Source organism: Apus apus, chromosome 18 (genome assembly GCF_020740795.1).
Source record: "Apus apus isolate bApuApu2 chromosome 18, bApuApu2.pri.cur, whole genome shotgun sequence".
In the NCBI taxonomy this organism is placed as follows: Eukaryota; Metazoa; Chordata; class Aves; order Apodiformes; family Apodidae; genus Apus; species Apus apus.
Genome location: NC_067299.1, coordinates 3,707,152 through 3,721,957, shown reverse-complemented (window position 1 = coordinate 3,721,957; position 14,806 = coordinate 3,707,152). Strand labels below are relative to the sequence as shown.

General features: G+C 44.9%; 1 protein-coding gene across 2 annotated transcripts in view; it reads right to left on the bottom strand.

The window, feature by feature from the left end:
• VPS53 (VPS53 subunit of GARP complex) overlaps positions 1-14,806 on the bottom strand; it is a 60,719-nt gene that overhangs the window by 21,706 nt on the left and 24,207 nt on the right. Inside the window, exons 9-15 of one of the 2 annotated variants that reach the window (XM_051635710.1) lie at positions 14,042-14,185; positions 12,363-12,505; positions 11,535-11,676; positions 9,956-10,057; positions 6,570-6,664; positions 1,649-1,891; positions 83-230 (exon numbers count right to left, since the gene is read on the bottom strand). In XM_051635710.1, coding sequence (XP_051491670.1) covers positions 83-230; positions 1,649-1,891; positions 6,570-6,664; positions 9,956-10,057; positions 11,535-11,676; positions 12,363-12,505; positions 14,042-14,185 — 1,017 coding nt within the window. The remainder of the gene's footprint in view (positions 1-82; positions 231-1,648; positions 1,892-6,569; positions 6,665-9,955; positions 10,058-11,534; positions 11,677-12,362; positions 12,506-14,041; positions 14,186-14,806) is intronic. The other variant, XM_051635711.1, reaches the window with a different exon arrangement.

The window sequence follows — 14,806 nt, the reverse complement described above, 5'->3', positions numbered from 1 at the left end:
TCTGACACTTCCAGTCTCCACAGCAGCCCACCCACGGGGAGGCAGCAGCACAAGGTCTGGTGACAGGGAGAGGGAAGCTCACCTGCTGGGTGGTGGCCAAGCAATACTCTGCAGTACTAAGGATGCTGCAAATGAGGCAGAGCTCTTCTAAAGTAAACTTTGCCACTTCAGAACCTTCTTTTTCTTTCAGCAAACTTGTGATGGTGAGCCCACCACTGCTGCTGGTTGTCCTGGGGTAAAAAAAAGACAAAACCTTTAAGACTTTCAGGTGTACAGACACACACACCAAAATAACTGCTAGATTTCAATGCCACAAAAAGCCCTTAAGAACACAAAGTCCAAAGTCCTGTGCATCACAGATCAGTGCCATTCTACATCAAACCCACAACTGCTCTTTTGGTTAAGGAACATTATTTGAGAAAGGCAAACAGAATTTGATATCAAGTCTTCAGGCAAAGGATAATTCCTTCATTCACAACATGGTAGATCAGGATGCAAGCTCACTTCACCTTCCCTGCCAGTTCCTCAAAATCTAATTAAAGATTACAGAAAAACCTCAGTAACTACCAGGCAGCTTGTCATATTTATCTTCTCAGTACTAAGCAGATGTCAAAGTGCATTTGAAACTTTGGTAACCTGTTTCAAAAACTGATTATATCAACACAGTAAATTACAGGAGATACAGCTTCTTTCCACTGTCTTCCAGTGATTAATGGCTGTGTATCAACAAAGAAAGACTCAGAACAGTTCAGAGTCAGGAAATTCCCTACCTCTCAACTCCTTATAATCCAAATCCATTAAAAAAATAGGCCAGTGATATTTATCTTGGACAGCAAAAATGGAGCACACGAAAAAATGTGTATAAAGAATGCAACTGAGGTCTGAGGGAGAGTGCACATTAAATTTATCTTTCCACTTGTCTGGATGTAACCTTCTCCCTTTCCATCTGTAAAAGATTTTTCAGAAGGTTTCAGAAATTCATTCTGCTGCTCCCAGGTTTACAAACAAACTGAAGATGGTAAATAGCATCCAAAATGACTTGTTAAGGTGGGCGATACCTCAAGGAGCCCTTCTAACCTGTACTCTTACCCATGCTGCTGTAAACTCATAATGATTCCCTTTATTTTCACTGGGTTTACATGTACATATTTATAGATGTATAAAATTTTACAGGTAAGCACTTCAGTACCACACAAATAAGCCACCTTTTCTATAAATTATTATATGTATAGTGTTGAGCTAAGACAGCTAAGAATCACAGGATGAATTTGTTACCCAAGTAGCAGGGGGTTAAGTGCAATTCTGAAAGTCTCTCTGAAGAGACTTGGGCTGGCATTTCACAAGGAACTTCAAGAAACTGTAAATCTGACTGCTAACCAAAGCCAAAGATGAAGCTATCCTCCAGGGGCCCTTAAAAGAAAACAATGTGGTGACTGTCCCCTTGGTCTCTTGCTGTTTCTCAGTGCAACCAACCCAACTTTTGAGAAAACTGTGAGGTAATGTACTCACATTGCTGCTGGGTGGCTTCTCTGACAGTGACACATAAGTGTTCACAAGTATCTATTTATTAATTAGCCTTCTAAAGCATCTGCTCCTCATTGGAACATCTCACCAGACGGTGCTGCAGCATTTGGGAAGTGAAACTCACTTGGGCAAGTTTCCAGACAGAATTTTCCAGGCGTATTCCCGAAGGTACTTCTGGAATATGGTGGTCAGGGCAATCATGGGCTCACCAGTGCTGAGCTGGGAACACTGTACCATGCACTTCTTGTAGTACACAAAGAGGTCAGCACAGCTGGGCAGGACGGCTCCTCCTTCGTCCACGTTGGGCTTGGGAGGACCTTGAGCCTTGAAGTCAGCCACAAACCTGTCAATGAGCTCCCCCAGATTTCTGATGCAGGGGAACAACAGGAAAACATTTCGGTTTGTTGGAGGAGAAAAAAGAGGGAAGAGAGAGAGAGTAATGCTTCAAACCAGACACTCCATCTTGTGACACCAGCAAACACATTCAGCTTTTAGCAGCTGGGTATTCCAGCCCTTCCTTATCTCCACCCTCTCAGCACAAACCTCATACAATAATGAGGACTGGGCTGATGAGTAATGACCTTCTGTACTCAGAGGTTTAGTGGTAGCTTCAATCTGTTCTCCAATCACATAGAAAAGCTCCCAAGTCTGCCAGGACTGGGTTCACCACACTTGATGCAAGTGCATGAAGCTTACACTCAAGTTTCATTCCTGGCACTGGCAAAAGTAACAAGTCGGGCTTCCCATCAGCAGCCTCTGGAGAAGATCTCAGGGAATAGGGCTTTTAAAAAAGGGATGTGCTCAAAATGGTGAGCCATTTGCCATTTCTTGGTCCCATTTGGATACCACCTGGTTTTGCACAACTTCACACATCCTTTAAAGAAGTTTTATTTAGCATGAGTGCAAAGTGCACTTCCTGCTTAAGCTCTTTTTAAAACCACAAAAAGCCCTCCTATTGTCTCAAGTGATTCATTACAACTTGGTCCTTACTCAAATAGTTGGGTTTTTAGGCCATAATAAGCTTCACTCCACCATTTCATCAGGACAAAAAGGCTTTTCAGTGTGGCAAAGGGCCAGAACCATCAATAAAGGACCAAAGAAGTCTTCTGATCTGGGGGAGTTCCTCTCGTCCTGCTCCTCCAGACACAGCACATCTGTGTCAGGAACTAAGACCAGCTCTCCTGACACTGGAGCTCACATAAGTGGAGTCACCTCTGCCAGATGAACTCAATTATAGCCATAAACTTCCTCCCCAAGATACACATGCACCCTTCCACAGGGAAGTCTGCCTTTTAAGGAGCAGGTAGACATTTCAGATGACAGAGAAGCACTCTGCTGACCACACAGGGTTCTGGATGAATCTTATATTCCCGTTTCTACTACAGTCTTGGCTCCACTTCCCCCAGACTCCCCCTTCCCACTGCACTGCTTTACCCCCCTCTCACTGCTCAGGGTGTCATGGCCATGCTGTGCCATGGTCCAGGGTACCCAAGCTGAAAGCCAAATCCTTAAAAGCAGAACGAGATAGAAAAGAACCTGAACTGTAACTCCCACAAGAAAATGAACTATGATCTATTTTTTTAAAAGGCATTACTTTATAGTTAATATAATTGTATTTCAGCAACAGACTTATTTGGCCATAGAAATGAAAACTCTTCTTTAAAAACTCTGTCAGAGAGTTTTAACTCAAAATAGCCTCCTGATCTTAGGTCACCTCACAGGGCACAACATGAGAGCTCATGCAAAGAGATGGCAACAGGATGTCCTGGGGTGGGTGCACAGTGGCTGAGACCCTTTAGCACATTCTCATGGATGATCCCCTGAGCCAAACTCATCTACAGAAAAGTGATTGCAATATCAAGGCTTTAAATCATGAAGCAAGGCTCTTTGGCTTCAGCTAGGTTCATATGTTATTGCAAAGACAAGCAGCCCCTTTTCCATGCTTGCTGCTTGCTGCTCTGAGTACTTTACCCAGCTCTGACTCCACACACACAGATAGTTCTCAGCTTTTCTACAGGACCTGTATGATCATCAGGCTGCTCACCTGGTGGGATAAATCCCTACACTGGCACGAGTGACTGGTCACTGAACCGAAGCACTGATTGTGCTCAACCTGCAGTGAAGCACAATCTACCTCCTGCCAGAGCTGCAGGGGAGCCAGGCAGCCTGAAGGCTCCTGCCTGTGCAGCCTGCAGAATTCCTTCAGGTTCTGGAGCGAATCGGACGTGGCTCAATCCTGGTCATAAGTCCCACTGAACTGAACAGCTGCATTTCCACCTCTGCCTCTGCGCCTCGCTCCAGCTGGAGTCTCGAGACACAGTGAGGAATGTTGATGGCTTTTGTTTCTTTCTGCTTACTCCACATGTTCTCCTCTTCTCCGAGGCAAAGTGAAAAATGTCAGGACAATTTTCCTGGTCCCCCAAGGTCTTGTCAACTGGGAAGCACAAGCAGAAACAGCTGTCCAGAAGAGCTGGGATTGCAGCCCTGGAGCTTCATGCTTGTTCTGATCCTAACCTGGACAAACTGCCTGTCAAAGGCAGGCCAGGAGGACTGCTCTGCTTTCAGCATGGGATGGACACAAGCAAAACATCAGTGCATTAAGGGAACTAGAACATTATTGATGCACACCTCAGCTGATGTCAATCACACTTAGTCTCAGCTGGCCCAAATACAATACGAAGGTTAACAGGCTTTGTGTGGCACAATGAGAGCATGAAGAATTTAGCAGAAAAAGCTACTGGGAGATGAAACATGAAGAAGGCAGGAGAGCTACAGATAGAGAACATTTTCTCTATACAGACTCTGAAAAAAAGCTCAAAGCAAATCCTCTGGTGTGGTACTTCCCAACAGTAGCATATTTATTGTGAGCAAGAACTCTCCAAATTGAACTAAGAGACAATATGAGATGAAATGTTACAATGAGAACTTTATTTTGGTCCTTAAATCCTTTCATTTCTATATTATTCCTCCTTTTTTCTTTCACTCAACTTATTCCGTGTTTTTCCTGCATCCCCAGCAATCACAAGAGGAATTAGGCAACTCCTCAGCAGTGTGAAAGAAGAATGTGGTGCTTAGTAAGTCTGACTGTTCAGTGATGGGAACAGTTGGTACCTGTTGGGCACTGGGGAAGGGCAATGGCACTGAGACACCTGGACCACTTGTAGGACAGTTCCCAGAGTCTGGGTAGTGTGGAAACCTTTGCTCATGAGGCTGCAAACACTGCAAAGAAAATGTGCCAGTTTCCTGAACACACACACACACACGTGCACTTCAGCACACTTCTGCACACCCCCAGCACTGCAGCCCTGACACAGCTCCCTCTTCTCTCCATCCCAACGGCTCAGCTCACACGTGGACACTCCTGTTACTCCAACAGACCACAAAGAAGAGCTAAAGACACATATCCCAGAGGGGCAGGAATGAAATCTGCTTTGCTGATAAGAAATCTGATATTTACACTGCAGCTATGGCTGGAGACCAGCATCTTTAAAGTCTCTCTTTCAGGTGTCTCCTCTTAAATTGCTGCAGATTTTGGCACTGTGTTTCTTGAAATGGATATGCAAACAACTTTTCAGGAAAAAGGGTCCAGGGCTGCTTTCTACCATAAGCTTAAGGCAACAACGAATAAAACTGTCACCCCACTCTCACTGTTCAGAGCCCAAACATACCATTAATTATCTAAGCAATTCTCGTTTTCAGACATCAGCAACAGATTCCTCAAACATTCAATCAAAGGGGGAAGAAGAGAGAAAATCATAAAGGAAAGCAGCTTTTGGCAGACAGGGGCAGCATGGGGAATACTGTGGCAGTTTTTCTTTGAACTCCTTGCAGCCTGTGGCTATAAAGCTAATATAAAACATCTCAGGATTGTAAAGGAAAAAAAAAAAAGCAACTGAAAGGGCTAGGAGAGCAGTGGGGTAGAATTGCCAAAACAGGCATTAAAATGGTCCCCAGTGAGAAGGGAAGAAATATTCAAACATGCTAATACTCAGTTGGCTGAGAGCAGGGAGGGAAATATCTGTTTCCCTTTGTTACACTGCAGAGTGGAACTTAAATCAAGCAACACAGACTATTGTCTAAAGTTGCTTTTTTTATTATGATTTTTTTTAACCACAAAAGGTTGATGGGACATGTGAAACCTTTTTCAAGGTGGCTATCTTTGAGTTTGGACAAAATCAGGACATTATGAACTTCTGAGTTACGTGCTTTCTCATGTGTAAGTCCTTAGAGGACAGAAGGACATAGACAGTTGAGTTACCTGAGACAGGCACCTCTGCCTCCTTTCCAGCCACTAAGCCTGCACCAAAAGACTGAACTGAACCTTTTTCAACTACCTCCTCTCCCAAGCTGGCACTGTGGTTGTTACAGAGATGTCATTTAACCCACAGTGTGAACCGAGGTGCACAAGAAAGTGTGGTGAGAGCACAAAAAACTTCTCAGAGCTCTAAGCTGAAAGCTCCTTTCATTCAAGTTGTTTTGCTGCAAGTCAAAGACAAAGAAGGGTTCCAGGGATTAAAGCCCCTGATAAAGCCCCAATCTCTGAGTGATGATAATGTTATCTTCCAGCCAGCTCTTCTACAGCAGCTTTCATGAGGATCTCAAATAACTTATTTCTATAAAGCAAATCTTGAAACTCCTCTGCCACAAAGCCACGTGTATTTTACAGAAAAAGCAAACCTGCTATTTGTGGAAGGCATGAGCCAGAAGAAAAGCAAATGTCTGCAATGGGAATTGCAGAGGCAACAGAAGCAATTTCAGAAACACTAAAGCCTCTGCCACAGAAAGGCAGTGGGGGCACCATTCCTGCAGGCCTTTGCAATTACAGATCAAACCAACACCCACAGCCCTCTGAACACTCATTTTTGCCCAGGCAAAGGCACTACTCATGCTAACTTCCTCAAACCACAAACACTGCTCCTGATGAAATGGGAAAGGAGACTTTCAAAAAATTAATTTTCTGCAGCTTGAGCACAGAATCTAGTACAATCCAACTGTAATGCACATTCAAAAGCAAACAAACCCAAACTAACATGCTGGCTACTCACTTGTCCTGGGACTCAATATACACATAAAGGTGAGGCTCAAAGCACTTGGAAACAATGCCATGAAAAGGATTGTCAGGAACCTTTGGCTTCTTAGGCTGTAAGAAAAAATGTAGAGCATTGGGTTCAAACCTGCCCTGTAAGACTCAGAAGAAACAGTAATAATGCAAAAGCACAGAAGGATCTAAGTCTTCAGGAATATTATAAGACACAAAGTTACTACTAATAAAAGGCATTAAATCAACAACATTAAATACAGCCTCAGTGTGTCCAAGCCTTCCCTTGCTCTTACAGAGCTGTTAGTATTCTGAGGAATTATCTTTTCACTTGTAAAATATTCTTATCCTTCAAGAGAAGACTGCTGCATGCTAACAGATTTCAGCAGAAGAATTTTAATGCAGTTTGTAAATAAATCCTTGCTGCACCCCTTGAACAGTAACAAGACTCCACTAGTCACCTCTGAAATGAAATGCAGGGGTTATTTGGAAGCCACGTGGAGAAATCCCTCAATTTTAGAACATGAAGGACAATAACTCAAAGTTACAGATTTCATCTGGCTGACTTTTATTTAGATAAACAGAATGTAATTACTGGAGATGCTGGAGTTATACAGGCAGCACTACAGGACCGTTTTCACTGTGAAACACATTGCTGGGGAGGAAAACACTTTTATTTTAACATCACATTTAGAGCATTAAGCATATGTGCCATTTGGGAGTCATTTGGTTTACCCTCATTTTAGTTCAGGCTCTGCACTCTACACAGTGGCCAAGCACCTCTCACTGCAGCCACTGGAACTACTCATCTGCTTAAATTTGTGCAACTTTAAGTATCAGCTTGGACAGGGTCTTTAAGCTCAGTTTTGCCCTACAGCTAGATTTTACTTTTCTTTCTTTACTGATAGACAATTTTTCTTGTTGCTTCCCAGCAAGCTGACAATTTTTCACTGCCTGCAAAGAAGGCTGCAGTGCTCTGGAATGGAATTCCACAAAAAGCCAGGATCAGCTCCCAGCCAATGAAGATACGAATTTTTCCAGCTGAAGTTGGGGGCTTTTTTGAGCATCAGAAAAGCAAACCAGGAGAGCCTAAAGGACATAGATGAAGGACAGGGGAGGTGGCACAAGGTCTTCTGCAGAAAAAGCAGAGAATGACAAGCCAAGCATTTCTCAGAAATAATTAAGACTCAAAGACACAATCAATCCCAACATATGGCTGCAAACCTAAAGCAAGCCAATGGTTTCAGGGAGACCAGCCCACCTCTATGAGACTGGCTTCATTAACTTTCTCACTAAGAGCATAACTGGAGAATGTAAGTTTTTATAGCTTTGGGAGGGAGCCACCACCCAGCATTCTCCATCCCAGCCCCCTTGGCAGTGCCTGCCCGTTGCTGCCGGATGCACATGCTTGTCGGAGCCGGGAGGAAAACAATGGGTGGTAATTCCAGAAACCTTCCAGTTGCCAAGTCTCTGGGATGGCAGTGCCAACACAAGGTTGCAGATTCAATGTGTTTACAATTTACCAGGCTGGAAGAGCCAACTCCCAATGCAGGACTGGTTTTGTGTGTGTGCCTCTGCATCGTGCTGCTCCCAGCACGTCTGGTGGAAGGGATACTAAATCTTTTAACAGTAGCACTGAAGCTGTATCTCTGAGTGTGCAATCTGGTCCAAAAGCTGCAGATGTTTAAGCTATTTCCTCCTTGAGTTTGATGGAAATAGTAAAAGGTTACTGTTGTCACAGTAAGGAGGTCTGCAGCTGGCCCAATTTCCTTTCATTACTATCCAAAGTAAACAGATTAAATCGACTGCTAGGATCACTAGAAGAGGTTCTTTTTTAACACGGATTTACCCCCCCAAACTCTTGTGCTCCCTCTTTACACTCCCAAGGGTCCTGAATCCTCAGGACTAGCCTCTTGGAAGAGCTCTACCCCTCAAAACTCTTCCAGCTCCTCTTGTTCCTTCTCTTCTTCAGCTAGTGACAGAAGATGAGACCTCCAGCATGAACTCACCAGTACTAACCACTGACTGTTGGTGCTTTGAAACAAAGATTGGAGCCCACAGCCCTTGTGGCAGAGTCCAGCTCTGAGCTGTGAGCAGTAACATGGGGTGTACCCAGGCAGAGAGGGCAAAACCTCACCCCTGCAAGGGGTAGCTCAACCCATGTGCATACCAGTCCCCCTCAGCAGAGCAGTTCCTTTCTCAGATACTGTTCAATAAAACCAGTCCTAAGTGGCCTAATTACTGCTATTATCTCTTCACCTGCCTTCTAGCACCACCGACTTCTCCAAGGCCATCTTCTCAACCCAAAACTGAGTATCAGAGCCAACCTTCTCCCAGACAGTAAAAAGCAAGTTCTTCACAAAAAATACACCACACACGTGTGTCCCCAAGTTGTCAGTCTCTGCCTTCCAGATCACTGATAAAGTCCAGCCAATACTGACTGTTCCAGTTGCATTTTAATGGAAAGAGCAAACTTTGCTCTTGTTTCAGGACTCCTGTGGGTGGGAGGGAGAGGGCTTCCTGCTCATGTGACAGTCTGGAGGAGACACAGAGCACCAGGCTCTGCTGGTGGAGAGCTACCACCCTCAGCACCCCCAGGGACACAGATCTGAGCAGGTCCTAGGGCCCTGCTCATCCATCAGGACACTACCTGTAAACAGGGCTATAAACTCACCCAGCAAGGAGAGGGCACCCCCACCCCAAACAACTCACAACTGAAGACATGGAAAATGTCTGTCTGGTGAGTAAAAAATATGGACCTTACAGACTTTGATATTGGTGCCAATTAAAACAATTGCATTTACTATTCACTCCTTTAATGCTTGCAGGGAAACCCAATGCTTTTACAAGTGGTTAGGTGTTGCCTGCTTCACAGAAGCAATGGATGAAAAGCACTATAGAGATAAAAATCCCAGAAGCAATATATCTGGAGTGAAAATCTCAAACTGACACTTGAAAGCTCAATGAGTTGCCTGATGACTTCAGACTTACTTGGCTGACAAGGGAAAAATAGGAATTGCAACTGTTTGTAGTGGGAGCTGCTTCTGGGATTTGAAAACCCAACTATGCTGGTTCATCTTTCTCACAGAAATCCTGTAGTTACTTTGGAGCTGCTGCTGCTGGGGCTAGATCAGAATCCAACTGACTCTCACGTGGCAGGATTGTCTCCGCGTTATTAACTGAAATAAAGATTGCTTTGGTTCAGTGAAGTCAGCCAGAGCAACCCATGGCCATACTCAGAGCCTGTAGGCTGCACTGAGGCCCAAAACTCTGCTCAATTAATTGCTGTGAAAACAAAGCTTTCAAATCAACATGAAGGGAAAAGCTGAGGCACCACTGGAGATTTTGAAAGAGACTGCTGCACTGACAGCTGGAGAACTTCAAAAGACTTACTTTGTCTGTATCACTTTTCTCCATCACAATCTCATCTGTCTCTGTTCCAGTTTCATCCTCCAGAAACGGGTTGGTGGAAGGAGGTGGCACTTCTGGCTTCTTCTGTTAAAAAAGAGGAAGCTCCTTAGAGAACAGCCTGTTTTGTCCCCTCTGGCACACAGCTGCACCCATATTTTGCTTCACTAAGCCCTTCAAAGCACTATACAGCCGTTTGTCTTCTCCACAGAGCGCCAGGCAGTGCCCTCCCATCAAGGTCAGGGCACACTCCCTCCTCCTACAGGGCTAGAGCCTGGGTCCCCCTCCATCACACCACCAGCACACTTCCATCTCCAGCACCTGCTCCTCTTGTACCCACACTCGCCTGCTCTGCCCAAATTGTCCTTGAAAGGGACACTTTGGCCAGTTCAAAATTTCTGCTCTCTCAAACTAAAGTGTGTTGTCTCTACCACGAGGACCCAAGACAGCAGCCCCCAAAACTGCTGCTGCAGTAAATCCTGAGTTACTGCTCCCCCCAGACTACCTGGCCCCACTGAGCACTGGAGAGAATTTGTAATTATGGCCTTTGTTTTGGGTATAAAACAGGTCAGATGTGGACAGCCAGACTGTCATAGCCCCTAGGCACATCACAAAGGGGCAGAGAGAAGATTTTCTTTTATTTCAAGGCACACCCTCCCCTTCTGTATTTCTCAGTTATAGCAGCTTCTGTGCCTACCTTTTCCAAAGAGATAACAACCCAGTGAAGCCAGTTTAATTAAAGCTGCAAATTGTGTATGAAATTTGTCAGAAAAATAAAGCCATATTCTTGAAAGACCTAAATTCAGCCAGGAGGAAAATCTTACAGGACTTCTAATTAGCAGCATCTACTGATCCACAGCAAATGATAAGTGGGTCCAGCAGGCTTGCCTCAGAGGCTGAACCATCACATCCAAGTAGGCTTCAAGGCACCAGCTGGACAGAGAAGCCAACCTCAAACCAGTGGCTCCTGAGCCCCACATGGACTCTGTGCTCCCAGGACACTTGGCTGGCAGAGCTCCTGGCTGAGATTTCAGGCAGAAAAAGCACAGAGATGACCCCAGAGACAAACCCTGAGCTGTTCCTCTTGGCTCTGCCACTACGAATGAGACAATGAAAAGCAGAAGCTATCAGCACCCCTGCAAGTAAGGCTAACCTAACACAGTGTGGGACTGAAAGATGGTACCAGGTGGTGAATGGGTGGGAACTAGAAATGCAGGGGAGGGGACTTTTGTCGACATGCAGAGAACAAAGCTCACAATGCAGTCACCATGTCATGATTTCCTTGTGGTTCTCCACAGCCACATGGCTTCAGTTGCAAACAGCACAGGGCCCAGGAAAATACAACAAACACACAATGGATACACTTCCCTTCCTGTGAGCCCTCTGCCATCCTCCCTGCAAGATCAAGAGGCACCTTCCCAGCGACAACCCACTAGGCACAGTCACAAGGTGGCTGCAGGTGACACTTCTTGCAGACTCCCATTACCACAGCTCTGTGTGGGGGAGAGTTTTTTGTTCTGAAGCAGCTGTGGACTAAAAGGTTGTTCTTTAGAAATCCCCTTACCACTGTCCCATCAGCCAGAGTGCAACCTGAGAAGCGTTTAGCCAGGAGTCCTTCAAAGTTGGTTGTCCTCTGAATTGCAAACAAAAGCAATTTCACCTCAATCTCCTTGGCTCTTGTGCGCATTATCTTAGCAAGTTCTGCCCTGGAAGAGAGGGGGGGAACAGAAAAAACAAATGTGGTCTTCTATAAAGAGTAAGATCTGGAACCTACAGTAGTAATTCAGACTGTTCCTTAGAGACATTTCATCACACACTTTGAGCTAATTCCTCAAATGCTCTCTAACACAAAATGGCTTCACAGATCACTTTTCAAACACAACTATACTTGTTTAGAGCTCTGTGGGTAACAGGACCCCATTCCCTAACACCCCAGCACACCCCTAGAGCCAGGGCAACACTCCTCACTAAAGGACAAGGGGCAATGACTTAAAACTTGATGAGGGGAGATTCAGATTAGACATTAGAAAGAAATTATTCACTATGAGGATGGTGAGACACTGGAACTGGTTGCCCAGGGAAGTTGTGGAAGCCCTGGAAGTGTTCAAGGGTAGGTTGAATGGAGCTTTGAGCAACCTGGTCTAGCAGGAGGTGTCCCTGCCCATGCAGGGGTGTTGGATCTAGATCATCTTTAAGGTCCCTTTCAAACAAACCATTCTCAGGGTCTTCACTCTTCGCTTGCTTTTAATGACGGCCAACTCCACACAGATATTTGAAGACTGCCTTTAAAGTCTTATGGATATAGGATCCATTCTGCAACAGACAACCCACCCCCTTTTGTTCTGAGGAAGCTGGCTCTGCCAGGAAGCACGGTGAGCTCCGCAGCCATTACCTGGTGACATGGCAGAACTCCACGGCGATGCGCTCCGTCATGCACCACTCCGGGGGGAACATGCGCCCGAACTTCTCCTCGTAGTCCAGCAGCTGGCGCTTGATCCAGGCGTAGCGCCTGTCGATCTTATCCAGCCAGGCCACCTGGGGAAGATGGAGAACATCACCTTCAACAGCAGCAGCTGTTGAATGGTTTGGGTTGGAAGGGACCTTAAAAATCACCTAGATCCTACCCCCCTGCATGGGCAGGGACACCTCCCACCAGCCCAGGTTGCTCCAAGCCCCATCCAACCTGCCCTTCAACACTGCCAGGGATGGGGCAGCCACAGCTTCCCTGGGCAACCTGGGCCAGGGTCTCACCACCCTCACTCCAAATAGTTTCCTCCTAATATCTAACCTAAATCTCCTCTCCTCCAGTTTTAATCCAGTACCCCTTGTCCTCTCACTCCACGCCCTTGTCAAACATCCCTCTCCAGCTTTCCTGAAGCCCCTTCAGGTACTGGAAGGCTGCTATGAGGTTTCCCTAGAGCTACTACTCTACTCCAGGCTGAACAAATCCAACTCTATTATTTAAGTCTATATTCAGCCTGACTGCTGAGCTGTGAGGCTGCAGTTTTGCAGAGCACCCTGGGCTATCCATCAAAGCTCACCTGGCCACCATTAATAACATTAGGAGTGCTAACAGTCATCCTGCAGGGTGCTGAGACACACACCAGACTGAAAACCCTGTCTTGTGTGAATTAAGAGAGGAAGTTCTGCTGAAAATGAGGATAAGAGTGCTCCTAAATCATGTATGTACTACTGAAAACTCAATCAATAATAATTCATTTGATCCCACCCTCTGTTTCACAGACAGAGAAATTAAAGTTGACAGTGGGATGAGAACACAGGAATTCCTGGATTCTCACAGTCAGGTGTTTTTCATACTCTGGGGTCCATGGACCCACAAACTTCTACAAGAGTGCTTACAACACAAGCAGGAGGAGATTTCCCCCCCCAATATTAGGCCTTTCTGGTCCAAAAGTAAAAAGATTAAACAAAAAAGCTCTGACAACAAAATGCTATTTAAAACAAAGCATCTTGGCCTTTTTCTCCTCTTTGTCAGAAACTGTCAAAACTTTTAAATTGTTAAAATACCTTTTGATCCAATGTTGGGTTTGTTTGGTGTTTTTTTCTTTTTCAAATCCAAGATTATTATAGTAACTGTTTAAGAAGTTGTTAGGATCAGGCAGGAAGCTTAAAATGTAGCCTCAAAGATTAATCCACTTCCTGGAAATCCTTCCCCCTCTTTTTGGGCATTATAGGTTTGGGTTTTTTTGCTTGAGAGGAGGTGGTGTGTTGGTTTTTTTTTAAAGTTTTGGGGCTTGTAATTTTCAGAGTTTAATTTTTCAACTCTTTACAGGGTACAAAGTATATCTAACTAATTTATTTTTTTATAATAGGAAGGGAAAACATTTCCAGTGCTGATCTATGAAACTGAGGTCTGAAGTGGGAAGAAGAAGTCATCCTGGTGGAGTTGACATTGACTCCCAACTCATCAGCCAGTCCAATCACACCCTCAAGTGTTTTAACCCTGGGGTTAAAAACTCTTCACTACAGGAATCTGAGGACATGTGAACCTTGTGAATGCTAGCAGAGCAAAACGTGAAATCAAAGTGTAGCTTGCCAAGCTTCCCTTACATCTTGGTTTTCCTGGAAAAGGACCAGATACTCTGAGAGATGCTGTTTAATAAATTTCTTGATGATTTCCTGTTTGATTCTGGGATCCAGGACATTGGCGACAAGACACGCATCACGTAGGACATTGCTGGGCCCACCAGGCCTCTACCAAAATAAACAGGAACAAATGATTTAAGGTTAAATAGAAGAATGAGTGATTCTAAACTGTCCTGCATCCTGGCTATCTTGTTTTCCTCCTTTCCCATTATTCTTTTTCTGATGCTTCTGCTGCTTCTCTTTATTATCACTTTGGCATCTTGTGTTGGATGAAAACTGAGCTCCTTCCATTGCACTGGCTGGGAAGTCCTTGTTCTCCTTTACTATTATGCCAGTAAAGGAGACAGAAAATTGAGCAGCATTTAAAAAAAAAAAAAAAAAGCTGTTTTGAAGCTACATCACATGGCCAGAGATTTGCCCTCCATCATGGAGCTGTTCCAAAGGGTTTCCTCACTTCTGTGCTTCCTAGTTTTATGAAGAAACCAGCAGAGCAGATATTCTGGAAGACAGAACTAGTGTTTTCCTTGAAATAAATTCAAATTGACACCTACCCCCCCAATATTGTTTGCAAACATTTGGATGCATTATCTGGGGGAAGCACATTTGGTGCCTAAGCCCTAGCCCAGATTTGTGTCTGTGCTGCCTGAGTAAATCAGAGACAAACTTGGTGGCAGCAGCATGTCAACAGACAGCCTGTGCTTGGCTTTGCTGAAACACAACATGAATGTT